Below are 18,631 nucleotides of genomic sequence, written 5' to 3'. Positions count from 1 at the left end.
TTTCTTTTCGTCCGTAATGTTAGCCTGGAATGTTGTATTACCATTTTCCTTGATTTGGCTCGACGCAGGTAGACGAGTTGTTCTAATAAAAGTAAAGCACATAACGTAAAAATGTAGTCAGTTAGAGCTTTTTATATCAAAACAATCTGATCATATGTTATTTTAATCGAATTAAATACCTTATTTTTCAAATTGCACGGTATCGCCAAATGATTGTTCCCCGTCACATTTACATAATACACATAATAAACAAAGCTGGAATACAAACATTGTATAACTAATATTATATACCTTCGTCGAAAGAAGAAAAATGCAACAGCGACGGCAACAATGACTACAACGCCACCACTCACACCGCCCGCAATAGCTCCTACTAATGATCCGGCTGTTTCATCTTTTCAAGAAATATGTATGTTTGATGATCTTACTACATCATACGAACTACAAATCGGCCCTAAAATGAACTTGGTAAGGCTCATACTTATTTTTTAATAATTGCATGATTTACTTGATCTAATTTCAATATAAACTAGGGATGGAAGCGAATATTCGAGTATCCGGATATCCGGATATCACGCAAGTATTCGGATACCAAAATGGGTATTCGAATATTCGTTAAGAATTAAAATTTCAATGAAATAGCCTAGCAGAGACAAAGCAATTGTTATAAAACTTTTCAGATGAAATATTTCAGGTGATCAACAGTGTCTGTCGCGAAGCGGGTATGTGTCACAAATCGTCTGCTAAGGACTAATTGGGTGTTTGCACAAAGCGTGATATTGTGTCCTTGTGCAGCACCCTGTGAAGTTCTATGACCTTGTTTACAATGACAAGTGTTGTTTTATGATCTCAGATGTGCTTAATTGACACTAATTGGCACTAGTTGATATTAAACGGATTGATCATTAATCCATGTTTAGTTTATTGATAAATAAAAAAGTACACGCATGTAAATAAAGAAAAATCAGATTGTCTTTTTGTCTTCTTATCTTTTCCGCAATTATATCCTTCATTACAAAACACCGCAGAAATTGTAGGTATTGCATTAAATCAAACAATGTAATGAAACAAAATTACAATCGACTATCAAATAATCAAAGCGTCATTTAACATGAAACCTGCTGATAAATCAACAAACTCGAAAGCACGTGGCAGTAACCAAGCAACCACCTCGGCCGAAGTGACTATCAAATTCGCGAGGTATTTATGTGGTATTCATCATGAGTTTTATGACGTAAAATGAGTTGTTTAGCTTTGATTATAACATTATAAATTATTAAGACTGAGAAAGAATGAATGAAAAAGTGAAATTGCCATATGACGATTTATAAATTAAGTGGACAATTATGTCAAATAACAGGTTGGTGACATATAATAGGAAATTTACTTATTATGAAAACAATTTGATACGAGTATCCGGATAGTATTCGAATACTTGATACGAATATCCGGATACCGATTTGGTATCCGGTTTCCATCCCTAATATAAACATAATGGTATATATGTCAACAATCAGTTATTGTGTATTTATATTAGTTTGGAAGCTTGTTTCATTGTATAATAATCATATTCTTACTTGTGCACTCCTCTCCTTCGTAGCCATCGACGCAGCCAAATTGACAGTGTCCATCGCCATTACATCTCGTTTCTGTACCACTTGTCCTACAAGCTTTAGGGCATTTTGTTTGACATTGTTCCCCGAAGAAACCGCCTTTGCATCCAAAAGAACAATGACCTGTGTTTTGATCACACTTGCTTTCAAAGCATGAGGAGCTGCATGATTGGTTACAATACCAACCATAGTAGGTGTTATCAGAACATGCCTCACATATTCCGGACTGTTGGTGACACTGCATATTCCTACAGTTGCTATTGCAACTAATACAACTTCCATTTGCATGTGGATAAAAGCCGTCGTTACATATCAAACACTTTCCAAACGTCTGATTACATTTAGCACATTTAACATCCAACGATGTACATCTTAGGGAGCAGCTCATGCCATAAAACCCATCTTTACATCCATCTGTACATTGGGGTCCTGTCGTGCAAGAACCACCTTTACAATTTGCAGGACACTCACAACATGCAGAAAATAGGCTGTCAACAAAGAATGTATTGTTAAGACATTCGTTGCAACCAATAACATGGCAATACTTCGCATGGCATTTGCATTGATAATCAGGACTTTTCCACATATCATTACAAAGACTGCATTTATCACTCTTTTCACTACATTGACAATTAGGGGGGCAACTGCATGAAGATCCAGTATATCCTTGAAAACAAGAAATACAAATTGATTTATTAGACAGATCACATGTCGCGCAACTAGAGTCACACAAGATCGTACAATTTCTACCCGAATAACCAGCCACGCAACCAAATGTGCATGCTCCATCACCTTTCTCGCATTTCCGATATCTGCATTTATCCGAGCAATGTAAATCACATGATTGTCCGTAAGTGTCTTCATTGCATTGCTCGCATGTAGCGCCGGTAAAATTAGGTCGACAAGCACAGGACCCGGTGTTACGGTCACATGTCGATGTTACACAACCAACACTACATGTATGCTGACAATCGTTTCCGTATTTCCCTTCTTTACAAGTTTCACATTTTGTACCAGTAAAATGTTCTTTGCAGATACACGAACCATCTTGATTGCAAGCCCCACCTCTGCAACCCTCAGAACAAGTCTTGTTACAGTTAGTCCCATAAAGTTTATCAATGCATTGGTAGCATGTTCCATCAGTCATACAATTTTCATTTCTACATCCGCTAGGACATTGTTTACAGTCGATTCCATAATAACCAGTAGTGCATTCGGTACAAGAGGATCCAGTAAACCCCCGCTTGCAAGTGTCACATTTATTTCCAGCAAAAGTTGCTGTACATGGACTACAATTTCCGTTATCATCACATGTTCCATCATCACACCCAACTGAGCATCTCTCGTTACACAAATTGGCTATATCATAAAATTCAGCCTTGCAGGTGTAACATTGTGTTCCGTGATTTTGTTCGCATGTATAACAGTTTCCCTTACAAGCGTTGTGGCATCTGTGACCATATATGGTATCAACACACCCTTCCGAACAACGGTAATCAGAATAACACTTGTTCCTTCCTCCTTTACAGCACACACAGTTCAGGCTACAGTTTGTCACCACCCCATGTATATTCACCGTCACTGAAAGGCATTTGTTTGAACAATTTGTTTTTGTTATAACTTCAATCAAATGTTCCTATATTTAAATAACGTTAGGTGGGAAACACTTTAAGCTATATGACACAGTATTTATAGCGTTTAAATAATAAAAAAAACACCTACCTGCCATACATGTTCGTGCGACGAACAGTAGAGCAATTATCCGAATTATCATCCTGTCTCGGCTTTGTTCTCTGTTTCGGACAAAATAGAAAAAAATATTGATTGACATACATTTGGTAACCTTCATTCACTTGCTTGATCCTTCTTTTGGAGTAAGTATGGTTGATAATTATTATGATTGCCACTAAATAAACATGAGTTTTAATATTCAGTATTAGTATGTGTGCGATGTTAATTGAGAAAGATCATTTTATTTAACAGCTAACTATTGTTTTAATATGATACAAAAAACCTAAAATAGCACAAGATCAACGCTGCATGATTTCAAATCACGTACCAACTTATATGTTTTTAGTTTTCACATTATTGATACATATTCGGAGGCCATGGTCATGTTATCTAGTAAAAGCTTCCTGTAGACTGAGTTCCAGTGAACTCGTGTTTCACTGACCGTTCCGAGGCGGTAATCCCATTATTTATCGGTTATTATGATATGTGTGAGGTCTGATTTTGGCGTTTCTAGTTATGTTTGTGGTTTGAATATGATGTGTTTCTAGTATTTTGTCGTTGGGTTCCTGTTATTTTCATTGTTCTTTTAAACTATGTTTGATTTAATTTTAAAAACAAACAAAAGTGATTACTAATAATTATTATAATATTACTCCTTTGAAGGCTTTGATATTTAAGCTCGATAAGCATGTAAGTTATTTGATGTAGGGTTATGTCTATCAACATTTAGATAATTATACAAAACAATAATAATAATTAACTGCCCATTAATTAATTAACGTACTGAAATATAATGATTTTAATGTCATATCAATGTTACTGGAGTGTACGGTTCTTAGATAAGATAATCAAAAAATTAATCCCAAAAATTTAATTTTACAATAATTAATGTAGACTACCGTTAATCGAATAGGCACTTTAGTCAAAATAAAATGTTACTTAATTCAATGCTATTTAAGATATTTTAATTTTCTATTATGCCCAAATAAATAAATTACATACGTCTTATATTGCATTACGCGGAAATAACACACGTCCAAAGGGGGGTGCACTCACATTAGTATTAAGCATGGCAATCCACAGTCACGACTGTCATATTTATATTTCTCAAACAGGAAGAAAAAGTCACAAACGTTGTAAGTCCTATCCACCTTACACTATTTCGACACTTGTATTTAACCGCTTGCAATGGGCTGAATAGACTTATGAAGCATGATACAACAATATGAATATTCGCCGCTTTGAATTCCACAGTGATTCATGAGTAAATGATATTATGTACCTGCAATATTTAATAATGTTGAAATGAAAGACTTAAATATCGCATTATAAGCATTACACTGTACAAAGAACCGTGTTTGGTCGTCGTTACAATGATTGAGGTTAAAGTTATTCGTCCATCCAATTAAAGCGCAATACTTCCTGCTTATATTGATTTGAAACTATATCGTTATATATCGCTTAAGTTATTATTCAATTGCCCTATAAACATAACTTTATAAATTGTTGTCGTTTATAGTTTTATAAAAATAATAAGCAAAAATTAAACTAAAATTTACGTTCGATTATTCAAAAATTATTTTGCGGTACGACTTATCTTGACTAACAGGAGATTATATTCCATTTCATTCTATGAGGCAAACATAAAAAAGAAATTATATGTACTCTGAAAGCAGAAAGTGTGATTGTGATAGGAAGTTTCAAAATATTTTCTGCTTCATAGGACATCGACAATACACTAAATTAGATGGGCAAACTTTATTGACTGCATCATTAATCATGGAAGTAAAAAACGTACTTGAAATGTGAAGTGAAAGAACATGATGATTTGTCCATGATTCAAATTCTGCAAACGCTGTCCAGTGTTTCACAGGTGAAATTTACAAGTGAATTGTTATGAGAAGTAGATTTCTCGGTCTTGTAACAATGTTCAATTGTTCAGATTACATGTCCTCGTTTTCTTGAATTTTCACATTGACTACTGGTGCACAAACATCCATATTTGCCTAATGCAAACTTCTCAATGTGTAACTATGTATAAAAGTATATTTTCAAGGTGCAATTTTAGCCACACTGTTCGTATAAAACGACTGTTATGGTGATTTGATTTAATGCTGGTCTGTATTAATAATGAAAATATGCATAAAAAAGCGGTAAAGTACAGTAAAGTAATGTGTTGTGTTTAATTAAAATGGCCTTTTGCCGCTTTGTCATATCATTGAAATGAAAAAAAGTATTTAGTTTGTTATAGCTCGCTCGCGCGTATTTTTGTTCTTGAAAATCCGAAGAACAGATTTTTTTATGTGGCCTACCGCAAAAAATAAATAAATAAAGTTAGGAGCTTAGCCATGAATGCGTTTTTCAGGCCTGGCCACATTTTATTTGTATTGCAAACCAAAGCTCCTGATTTACCATTCAACAATTATGATGATGAAGATTACTCCATTTTCTCAATTGCATTGACAGAAATCATAGTGAATGTAATATGAATACTTATCACACTTACGAATATCAAATAATCACATCCTTGCTAACCACTTAAAATGTAAAAGGGGCTTTCTCAAAGATTTTTTACGACAAATTATCAATGATTGTATCCTTATTACTCACTTAAATTTAGAAGGGGCTTTCTCAAAGAATTACTAACGACAAATTATCAATGACTATATTCTTGTTAGTACTCAATTAATGTTTAAAAGGGACCTTCTCAAAGAATTTATGATAACGACGATGTATCATAATCATATCCTCATTAGTCACTTAATTCTTAAGGGGACTTTTCCACACAATTTATACTTACGACAAATGATTCAAATTTAACTTTAAATTTATACACTGTATTTACGTAAATTAACTTATAAAACATAATGTTCACCAACAAAGTGTTAAACATTGAATTGTTTTTCGCAGACTGAAACTTCGTTATTTGAAGGAAATTGGTCACTATCTTTATGAATTTTGCCTATCATAAATATGACAAAAATGAATTTTGTTGATACAAGAGGGGGAAAGATACATTAAATCAATAAAACATTCGATGGTCATTTTTATATCTACTCAGTTGCAACACCCCAATGATTAAGCAAGTATAGTACACAGTGTGTGTATACAACGTGAATAATTACGTCATAAATACTACGTCGGCAATATTTTGCTTCGAATGAAGACTTTAGACAAAGATAACTTCACTATTTCCTCACCATTTTAAATGAAACTTAGCACAGTATACGCCGCTTACAGAGCCCCGCCTTCGGCATTTTACCAGAGTTTGATTGAGAATTTAGTTTCTTAAAACACTTCGACAAACCTTTTCACCGTACGGCCGTTAGACGGAGCATTGTCAAAACATTATTTTTGAAAAAGTTTTGTCGAAGTGTTTGATGAAACAAATCACCATATCACCAGGTTGTTCTTGAAAGACAAAACACTTAAAATGCGCTTGTGTACAACCGAAGCCTAGTAAAAGATAACTTTATCTACAATGTAACATATTATAAATCGGAACATTATGCAGAATCGTACAGATAGTGACCTAGGTTCGTTTTACGATACAGTCGATCCCCGTTGGCTCGAACTCGCTTGGCTCGGATTCCTCGTTGGCTCGAACAATATTGACTCGGATTCCTCGTTGGCTCGAACTGGATCTAAAGGACCGATCTGTTTATTCTGAAGGTCAGCATTCCCGCTTGGCTCGAATTTTCCGAGGCTTGAGGTATTTTCGCCGGTCCCTGGGAGTTCGAATGTTTTGATGAACTGTATATTCTGGAATAGACTTCCAAGAGGACTGACTTCTAATCCTTAAGATTTAGTGGAAAATTATTACGTGAATTGTGTTAACCAAAAAAAGAAAGAACGCCTTTTGAATATGCATGTAACAAGTATACTTCTCAAAATAACTTAAGGACCACATTTCTTTATGCAGTATAACATTAGCAAAAAATGTCTGAATAAAATAGGTACATATAAATTTTATGTTAATATTTAAATACAATGAATACAGAAAAAGAACGTTTACAGCGTCTGAGAATGAAATGTTCATGTACTCATCATAATGCGATGATATCAACCATGGCAAAGTATACGTCATTTAGCACAGAATGTTTTGAATAAACATATTCTATCAAACACGAACGGCTGCGTTACCGAAATGAGACTGAAAATAACTTCTACGTCCGTTTACAAAATACATCGGCTTTAATCTGCCTACTTGGCTACAACGGGCAATTCTAGCTGAAACTTTATTTGAAATGTTTAGGAGGATAAAATTCAGAGATGTCTTGCATACCTTTTTGACTGCACTGTTTGACTGCAACAAGCTCGTGTGAGGAATTGCTCAAATCCATTTGACAGATATATCGTGTATTTATTTACACGCAATGGCCTGGCAATCGCTCTTGTTGAGGATTTTGGCTCCTTGCCCCCTGGTAAACATTCATGCATCTTTATGCAGTTTCCGGTTGGACTGCAAAGGACGTAATGCAATACCAGTCAGTGGCATTCACTACAAGCATATCCAGGTTATCCAGCCGCTTAAATCGTCCAAGATTACTTTTTAGTTCAATAAAGGAGAAAATAAGTATTAAAATACGTCCAAAATGCACCATTTCGGACTAGAAATTGTTGGGGGAGTACCCCTAAGCCAAATGCCAACACTTTAAATCAAATAGATTTCGGTTCTGAGGGCGCAAGTTCAAAGGGTACGCCGCTAAGTTATACCCCATCTAACGCCAAATAATGTTACCGCCCCTGTTCACATGCACATATCCTTCGATTTTAATGGGTCTCTTTTGGGCTGGGCGGTGGACTTGTTATTCTATTTTTTTCTAATCTTTAAATCAAATTAATTTACTTCAATGTAGCGATAACTTCATAAACAAATCTAGATATATAAGTTTCTTTCTGTGGTCCAGAATATATTTTGAAAACTATATATACACTCGTACTATGTATTTGTTAAACAATGAATGAATTTTAGTGCCCGTTTCGATATCGCGAATAATGGATGGACAACACTCGATTAATCTGTTCATTCAACGCGTAAATATATTAAATAATACTTTGTATTCTTGAAAGAGGTTGCGTCTTGCAAATTGACGTTCGTTGTGTACTTTCAATACATTCAATAGAAAAGAACAATACACCTGAGGTATATTCGTTCGTTTCATACTATTTGGTCCAATAGTGTAAATTTAGACTGGCCTTCGCAATTATTTATATAGATTGGCTTTCGCGTAGAGTAAATATCGACTGGTTTAAAAGAAATTTGCTTAAGACTGGCTTACTGGTTATGTATATCCAGACTGATTTTGCGAAGTGTATATTTAGACTGAAGCGAAGAGTATATTTAGACTGGCTTACACGAAGTGTTTATTTAGAGTGGTTTAAGCGAAGAGTATATTTAGACAGGCTTACCTTATGAATATTTAGACTGGCTTACGCATATGATTTTTATAAGATTGGTAGGGAAATACCCTTCAGGCTCAATCATTTGTTCCTACGCCTGTTTGTTAAGGAACTTAAGTTCATGCCAGAGAGGTCGATACTTTATTCTGTTATACAGACTTTTATAGCATCCATTGTCTGAATTAATGATAAACTATGTGATTATGTTGAATTCATTTTACCTCTACTGTTAATGTATTGTCTACAGCGTTATATTGTTCTCACTGTTATCACGTCCTTAAAAATAGTTCTCATGGCCAGGCATAATAATACACAGCTTATTATCATTTTTGTAATAAACAAGAATAATAACAATGTCCTATCAAACACGAAATCAATATCACAGATTAAGAACAAATAATTTAAACGTGCACATTGTAATGGTACATGCTAGACATACACAATACAAAAAAATCATCAAAATATCACGTACGCATTCGGAAGCCATTATTAACAGGCAACGGCTGCAAATGCTCAAATAAAAGGTCTAATAGTGGCAACTCTAGCAGCGGGCGGCAGTGCTCCTGAAGCGGAACTCAAGTTCGCACGTACAAACTGCACACTCATATCGTTGGCCTTTATCCGTCGGTATACCAAATTCAGAAGTCTGAACATTTTCTGACTTCGAATCCGTTATATCGTTGTCGAAGAAAACTAGTCTGTGCACAAGCATTGTCCATATGGTTTGTTGATTATTTGGTCAGCCCCATCCTTTCTTGTAAGGCTACACTTCAGCTCCGGACACCTATTGGGCTAGTCGGGGTGTGAAATCACGCAGAACAGTTATGACATTCAGGGTAGAACTTCGCCATTAGGACGCTGATGTCGGATGAATCCCGCATTACATACGTTCGGCTTAAATGGAAATTGGAGCGGCGTCCCGCATCTCTCACATGGGGTTACGTGTACTTCTGGCTAAAAAAGCTTGGCAGCTAAATGCAGCACCGTGTGCACCGGAACCGCCTGATGGTGAGCTGCGGTGTGCTGTTGAGCCGCATCATGTCGACAGATATCCGCTGACGGTGATTTCCGGCGTGCTGTGGAGCTGCATCATGTCGACAGATATCCGCTGACGGTGAGTTGCGGCGTGCTGTCGAGCTGCTACATGTCGACAGATATCCGCTGACGGTGAAACGCTCGTTCCGTTTAGAAATACGGATCCATCATCGGGAAACCAAAAGCACAAACATACTTATAATGACGCTGCCTCACTTACATTCTTGGCAAAGCAGCGGTCGTCCGGTAACTCAAAAACTCCAAATGCGATATTTTTATGTAATAAATTGCAATTCCTTAAGGAGTGTTTAGCTTTGTTTCAAGTAATATTTAAGTTATTAAATATACGATCGTTGTTATGCGAATGGTGTTGTTAAAAAATCGTCTTGATTTTTTTTATAAAGAAGATAAAGGACAATCATTATTACGCTGACAAGTTCTCATTCTATAACAATGGAGTTTTGGGTATGTAAGCATATTTATACCCGCACCAGGGCAAGGCTAATTCGGTGAGTGGTTCAAAATATTGTTATCATTTAAGGTTTTTGAAGCATTGTGCACAGACAAAATGTAACCCTGGTAAGAGCTACCCTTGACTCTTTAACGCGCAGCAGTGTATAGCACTGTCACACGGGACCCCACTTTATCGTCCCTTCCGATATATCAAAGACTGATCATGATAATTTTGTTCGCAAAAGTCATCAAACAATCTGGATATTACCCGCACGATTGATAAACCCTCCTCGGAAATTCGTATTTTTGCAGAAAAAATATGTTGATGCAACATTTTCGTCAATATGAAATTTTAAGGGCATTGCGATGTTCACAGATTTGAAAAAAATATATCTTATTGAATGAACAAAAATATGTAAAGGAAAAAGTATCTTTTCTATTCGTACATTAACTTGAAGAAATGAAAAAGTGAAGAAAACCCCCCGACAAAAAGCAACTTCAAAAGAAAACAAAACAAAAAGCTACATTAATGAAATATTATTGAAACTCTACTCTTTCGTAGATGTATGGCTAGAACAAAATAACAGTGCTTTGTTAGACCAGAGATCTTTTCTTTTTGTTATTTACTCGAACTCGAAAAACAGTGCGCATGATGTGGAAAATAAAAATAGAAATCAACATTTTTCATTATGTGTTGTTGATAAACTATTTAATTTCCCATCTTTAAGATGAGCGTTGTTTTTTCATACATTTGACCATCGCAAAAAGTTTAACGTAAATTATTTTGTGTTTATTAACTGTTCATTTTTTGCGTGTTTCCATTTTCATAAATCAATGTTTGTAAAATGTATATGCATAAGTAAATGTAATAAGTATGACTGTTGCATCTTACTTATGCTGAAAATAATTGAGGTATGTCTTTGCTCTTTACAGTTCATTAAATATATGCCAAATTGCATTATATGAACATACTTAAATAAATAATAATAAAAAAACCTACTCGTTTTATTGCCATTTTTAATTCTTTTCAAACATTTAAAAAGATAAAGTGTATTTTTAAATGATTAAACAATAGGAATTTCAGGGTCATATAGTAAATAATTTCCGGCCCGATTTTCTTTTGTTCAGAACTAAATATTAATTGCCCGGCATTGAGTGTATCCTTGCTGGTTTAACTGGTTCTGAGTACGGAACTCTCACAAACAACCCTACACTTAATACTCTGTGAGAACTCGTTAACAATTTTAAAGGTTCACATATAGGTCACATTCTGGGAAAACTGATTAACTCGTTTAAAGCAAATTAGTCAAAAGTCAAAAAAATCTGGCTGTGTCTGGCACTCACTAGAACAAAGTAGGCGGAGTACTGTGTTGATTGTTGATATTGGATGTGTTGATTGTTGATTCTGAATGAAAACATCAGGATCTGATGAAATCAAATTAACTTTAACACTCAAAGCTATGTACTTTATTTTTGTATAGACACAAAAAACTTTGCAACATATAAACCATTTGCGGGCTATTATCGACCATTATCATACTAGAGGCTGTAAATTCAATTTATCCTTAAATTTCAGCTTGACTTTATGTGTATATCTATATTATTATGCCTCTATGAATAAATCATAAACAGTTTCTTAAATACATGGAAAAACTTAAGAATAATATTCCTTTGTGAATTTTAAATATTGTTATAATAATTCATTTCCTAGCATTTTTACATTTCATGGTAATTTATAAATATAAGAGTCCTAGTATCTCTAAGAAGTTATGAGAAGCTCTAAGTAAATCTTAAGGGCTTTAATTGGCCTTCAGCAGGAACAATTGTATCGGTATGATTAAGTGTTTCCAGTAATGCACTGGTTTAAAAGAAATTTGCTTTATGTTCGCACTTCCGTTTTCATAAGTTTAGCTAACTGTCTATTAATCATCTATTAGCAATATTTGTGAAAAGGTTTCCGTGAACTACTTCAGCTATACATTTCCCAGGCGAACCACCATTGTGCGTTTAAGCGGAAGCAGAAGCCTCACAACTATAGTCACTTTGCGCTCCAGCCTGTGTTTTATCCTACCATATAAACTATATTCAAAGTTGCTTACAAAATAAGCACAATTGTTTCCTTATTTAGTATAGTCACGACACGAAAGTTACTTTTCGCTGTACGAGTTTAACAGGATCAAAATACCACCTAGAATAACACGTCCACCTACCACACAAAGTTTATTAAATCGTTAAATGCACTCGTAAACTAGGCCAAGCATCGACACCAAACTTCTTTTCCGACTGGTTCTGGCACTCACGAGAGAGCAAGAGGCGGAGAACTGCCCATAAAATGTTGTAGGGAACGCGCCCACCTACCATCTATATATGTCACTTCTCTGGGAAAAACAACAACATTTACTCATTTTAACCACTCGAAGAGATTGCCCCAATTGGCAACAAATCCTACTTTTTTGTAGCGTTTAGAACTCATAAGTGAAGTTGGCATAGTACCGTCTATTATTTGTTGAATGGTACACGGCCATCTATAATCCCGTGTAGTCTGTAGATGCTCGTTTACTAATTTTGAATACTCGCCAAGTGAGCCATAAATCACAACAAAACCCTCGGACTCGATCAGTCTCCCAATAGGTTAAAGTCGGTGGAATACCAGCAAGTAGGCGTAGTGAGAGACACCCCGGCCTTCAACTCCATATGGGTTGAACTGGTTGAACCTTATAAAATAGTTTAAAGCTCTATCAAAAGTAGCCAAAAATTATACAAAACTCATTTGCCTGCTTGGTCTGGTACTAAGAGTGAAGAAGGAATTCAATAAAATAGTTGTAGAGGAAACACCAACACACTACCCCATAAGGTTCATCGCTCATGTAAAAAATGTTTTAATGCACTCGCAAAGCCGGCCCAAAATCTTTACAAAACCCAATTTCTGGCTGAGTTTGGTATAAAATCGAAGGAAGTGAGCAGATAAAAATGACAGGTGTAATAGGGCTATCGTCCCATATAGGTCACTTCGTTTACGCCTTTGTTTTTAAAGCACTCGCAAAGAAGGCTCAAAATCGCCACAAAACCCGTTTTTCGGTTGTGTTTGGTAATGACTTAAGTAGTTTATTTGGAGTACCACATACTACGTGTTTTATTTGACACACTCACCTACCACCTTATATAGTTAACACAATGAGGAAATCGTTAGTAAGTTCAAAACACTTAAAAAGTTTGCCTATTATCTACTCAAAACCAGTGCTTTTGCTGGGTCTGGTTCTAACTGGTTTAAAACACTCACCCAAAATCGCCAACAAATTTGTTATCCGCTGCTGTGATCTTATTTCTCGATAAATTGGCCTATAATCTCCTTATTTTTTCAGGCTAGGTTAAATCAATAGTTGTTAGCGTAGTACAGCCTAGTATGTGTAGAGGGGATACGTCAACCTACCATCCTGTATAAGTTGACTTTCCTTGAAAAATCACAACTCGATCAAAGCACGCGCAAATTTGGTCAAAAATCTCCAAGATAAACATAGTAAAGTATGGGGATTTCGACCATAGATGATGAAGAAGGCTTGCCAACCAACAACAAAATATAGGTCGTCAATCTGTGAAAACCCGTTAAGTCGTTAAATCAATCGTCAATATGGCCATAATTTGCCACAAAACACATTTTCCTGTTAAATCTTAGATATTACCATTAAGGTGTTTTAGTGGACACGCTCTTATACTAGCCTTTTTAGGTCGTCACAAATTCAAATCTCTAAACGTTTTGAATACTCATATCACAAACAGGTACAAATTCAAAAATCTGTCTTAGTCTTGTACTCACTGGAGTAAAGTATACAAGGTACCATCAACAATCGCATTAGGAGAGCAGACATTCTTATATACTTTTTTACGTCTTTATGTTTATGTCTTTTTTAAAGGGTATGTACTTCGTTTCATTGAATAAATTGTAATAGCAATGGTTTTAGCGATACATTTCATTACATTTACGTATTTTACATGCACGATAGGCTTGATCCTTAACGTATAAATGAATGATTGAAAACCGTAAAAAATCGCTTCCCATTGTATTATGAAACTTGTCACTTTGTTGGGTAGAATTGATGCAGCCATCTTCGATTGTGTAGATTTTTGTCAGATGGTTGAAATTATATTGACATTGGCGAATGGCAAAGCGTATTTACGTCCATAACAGCCCTCATCTGTAGACACTGTAGACACGATCTCCTCCATCAACATATTTTCCAAACCTTGGAAAATAATTCGTAATTGATGCCCTAAACATGTACAAAACCCGATTTTCGAATAGGTCAGCATCATTTGTCTGAAGCAGGCTGGGTACCATCAACAAGGTTTGATAAGGATACTCCCACATACCACAATGTATTCGTGTAAAAGGACATGACTATAAACCTATACCGAATCCGATTTATGTCAGGGTATTGTGCTCACTGCTGTGAAGCAGGAGGAGTACCACAAATCAGGCGTGGTAGGAGACACGGCAAACTTCTAGAACATGTATATCATAATGATGGGGGTTTTCGTTTTTCATTTAATAAAATAGAAATTTGATTCAAAACCGATATCGTTCTCGTTTCACGACAAGGTCTGATACTGATGGAACATCCGAATTCCGGCCGTGCCCTAAATTGTGGTAATGGTGTAAAGAAGGCGGAATTGCACCTACCATTTGTGAACGAGGACACGCTACTTACTACAAATTATAATTCACTATCCTGGAAACACGCCCTTACTCGTTGACATGATAAGCACACTTAACACTTGACCCACAACTTTACGAAACCAGAAATCAGGCTACTTCTGATAAACACCAGAGTGAAGAAGTTGGAGTCGGACCGCTAACTAGGCAACGGAAAGCGATCTGCAGCCCCGAGAATGAAACGAGACCCTTTCAGTTTTGGTTTGTACTTCTAATGGCAATAAACGTGGTAGATTCTATGTGATGTCATTTTATCTTTGAAGTTTAAAAAAAGTAGAAAATTTCATACAGCCGCAAATATGCAATGTTCACGAGGTGAAATTGTTTCTTGCTGAAACAAACATTATTCCTCAACGTATAAACAGTGTACTTCATTTCATTGAATTACTCTTAATAGTGCTGAAATGCAATTAAAGCAGAAACGTACAAAGTACAACTGACTCATAAACATGATATTGTTTACTTTGTAAGACTTTAGAGCGCAACATTCAATCGTGTACGCCACGCTTATGTATTATTTAGAAGAACAAATGAGAAGTATAATGTAAGCTTATTGTCTAAGACAGCATGGAAATATAATTCAATTAAATAAATTGAATATGCGATAACATGACAGGCGTGTAAAAAACCTCATTACATTTATTTTTAATACACCTCTTAAGAAATAGGTACTTAGTTTATTGGCTTTACTTGTAACTCAAAAGTAGTTCTTAGTCACCATAATTAAACATGATTGTACTTCAGTCGTTTAAGTTAAATCATAGTGTGTGAGAATCCAATCATGGTACAAGGGACTGTACTCGAGTTTAACAATACATATTTTTAAACTTAACACAGTTACATCGCTTAAATATTTATTCAACATATTATTGGTGTTTACATTTGTAAAGATTCAAGAATTCGATCAAACACGAAAACAATCTTCAAAGCAATTGCATTGTTTCGTCGAACAACCCAGATATATGAAATACAAATTCAGAATGTTCCTCTTAATCAATTCCGACGGTCAGAAACGTTGTCGGTAATATCAACACAATCGGAGGCAATTTGAAGATGCGGTTTAACGAAGGATTTGATGCACAAGAACCGGGAGCCTTCACATTCAATTGTGGTGCGAACATGTGAAGTCTTGAGCCAAGAACTTAATTGCCTAATCTAAAATTTACTATATGCCGCAATTGAAGCATAATGCCAACCGCGTTAAGTTCAAACCTATTATTTCCCCCGCGTCCCACCGCGTCGAGTCAGTGTTATTTAATGGTTATTAAGATAGCTGTTTTTTCTCTGAGGGCTTTTTCTTTGTTCCCGTCCTATACATATAATTCAAGTCAGTTTTATTAAACTAAAAGAAAAACTCGACTCGTAATCTACAAATCTTGGTACGCGTTCAAAACCTAGTTTGATCCCTGAAAAGTATGCTTTGCAACAAGTATTCAGACACTCTTGTCACCTTGTTCCCAGAAACTGAATTTCGAATGATTGTAAACAAATAATATATTGAGTCAATTTACTTATAAAAAATACTTATCCAACACTCAATATACCAGCGACATAGTAATAAGCTTGGAGGTTTACCCTCGCAATCGAGTAAAATCAATTCTGCGAGCACGATTCAATTTAAATGTAGTTGTTTTATTTGTACCACGTTTACTTGATAAATCCCTGCATATCGCGGTAAGCTGCATTGCGGCGATGTGCCGCTCGCATGTTTTCGGAAGTGGAACGCGATAGCAGATGGACGCGGCGATGACGCGCACCACCGCGTTGGCTACCGCGGAATATAAATGGCCGCGATTTTCCGCGATGACGCAAACTCTCCCGCGGTGGAACCCCCCTTTTTTTGCAAAAAACACGTGGTTAGTAGTGTACTTATACTTTTTACCACATCAGTCTCGAGGCGATCTTGTAAAATGAAAATCAAGGCGGCTTTTAAAATTATAAATGAACAATCCATTTTCTGTATTTGTTGTCGTTTTTAACATATGTATAAATGTTAAGTAATAGCAGTCATATCTGATGGTATTATCCTCACGAATTTTCACATTTTCGAATATGTCAGGCTGTAGGTGGTGGGCCAATAACATTATATGTTATATACGGCGGGGAATCAATGGAGCAACAACATTTTGTAATGCGTAGAAAATCATCCAACGCGTCACCCGTTCTGGGGCGATGGTTGAAAATCGGTAAAGAGGTAAACTGTGATATGGTCGTAGTATGTGTGTGCGTGCGTGTGTGTGTGTGTGTTTTAAATTTATACTATAAAAAACTTAGAATAAAGTGCTACATTGGATACATTATGTGTCGTGTAAAATGTAAAGGTTCTGAAGAAAGTCAGAGCAAAATGCTGTGGCTCAAATTTTTCCATGCTAGGATATAGGAAAGGACTTGTTCCGCATATAGAGATTAATGCTTACCTGGTAATCCATGCAGTATGAACCGCCTAAGAATGAAGTGAAAATCTTCTGTGTTTGAAGCATAAATAATATTCGATCTTCCTCCATTAACGCATGCTATACGTTTGTTTCAACCAGAAGAGGATGTAATATTTTCAAGATTTGCTTTGAATCAAACTTACTTTATGTTATTTGGTGCTACATTGAACTTGATCAATGCGTCTTCAAAGATGATATCGATACAATTTTAAGCTTTATTTTGTTTTCTTGCAAAACACATAACTTCCCTTTGAATAATTTACTTTTATGTAATTGAATACATGTATGTTTTGATTTTTGTTTCGAAAAACAGTACAATAATATTAAGTATAAAACCCTACAAACGTTTCATTGACATGTATGATATGCAAATATGTTATGTTCAATGTAAAGCAATATGTGATCAATACATAAATTATTATATTAGTGACACATATCACGAGTTGTTCAAGTAATCGTCCTAGTATATATGTCGATTTCGAAATGAGTTGAAATTGTCTAAAACAATATTGAATGATTTGAAAGAAATGTCTACAATATCTTTGGTGGGAACGAAACTTTCATAGTACGAAACGTACAAGGTTCGCATACCTTTTATTCCACAAGCATAATTGTTTACAATGTCCCACCATTAAATTTGTTTAGAAATAGAAATCTTCGAAGAGCGGCGGTGTCAGCCGGATGTCTAAAATGTAAATAACATTTTAACTTTTGCATTCATTGCAAGAATGTGGTATAAAGCCACTAAGGCATGATCGGTTAGATACATTGAACGGTTTGAAATCACTGTTGACATTACCTAATTCTTAAGAATATCAAAGTTTTACAGAGTTAGTCATTTTTGTATTTTTTCTGTTTGCAATGACTTTTCATTTAATTTTTGTTTGATTGGGCACTAGTCAGATTGCATAATGTTATACCTGAGATTGTATGCAATGCGTGCGATGTCACTCACTTCCATGTAGGTTCAAGATAGATTTATTCCATAAAACTCGGAAAAAAAAGTTTGGAAATGTTTTATAGATTTTAAGATGATTGACTCGTTTAGAGCCCAAAACATTAAAATACATGTGGATAATTATTAGGATGATCCGTATTTTACATTTCCAACATTTATGTTTACCAAAATATATCAAGAATTGTAAGGTAAAATAGCCTTTATGCAATCTGTTCGACATAATTTCACAAGGTCCTGCAATTTTTGTTTATATTTAAAATATAAAAGCATGAAGTTTTGGTTCGCATTATCA

At 35.4% G+C, this 18,631-nt stretch overlaps 1 protein-coding gene and 1 long non-coding RNA gene across 2 annotated transcripts; both read right to left on the bottom strand.

Moving 5' to 3' along the window:
- Window positions 1–41: 41 nt before the first annotated feature.
- On the bottom strand, window positions 42–1,724 carry LOC128205817 (uncharacterized). The gene is made up of 3 exons (XR_008256336.1): window positions 1,578–1,724; window positions 292–394; window positions 42–82 (listed from the first exon to the last, which is right to left on the bottom strand). It is a non-coding gene; the product is annotated as an uncharacterized LOC128205817 (long non-coding RNA).
- A 273-nt stretch (window positions 1,725–1,997) lies between these two features.
- Window positions 1,998–4,467, bottom strand: LOC128204715 (protein draper-like). The gene is made up of 4 exons (XM_052906118.1): window positions 4,347–4,467; window positions 3,336–3,406; window positions 2,364–3,194; window positions 1,998–2,101 (listed from the first exon to the last, which is right to left on the bottom strand). The coding sequence occupies exons 1-4, from the start codon at window positions 4,358–4,360 to the stop codon at window positions 1,998–2,000; spliced, it is 1,020 nt and encodes a 339-aa protein (XP_052762078.1). The 5' UTR covers window positions 4,361–4,467.
- Window positions 4,468–18,631: the final 14,164 nt, after the last annotated feature.

The sequence above is a fragment of the Mya arenaria genome, chromosome 10, assembly GCF_026914265.1.
Source record: "Mya arenaria isolate MELC-2E11 chromosome 10, ASM2691426v1".
NCBI lineage: Eukaryota > Metazoa > Mollusca > Bivalvia > Myida > Myidae > Mya > Mya arenaria.
This window is presented reverse-complemented; position numbering and strand designations above follow the sequence as displayed.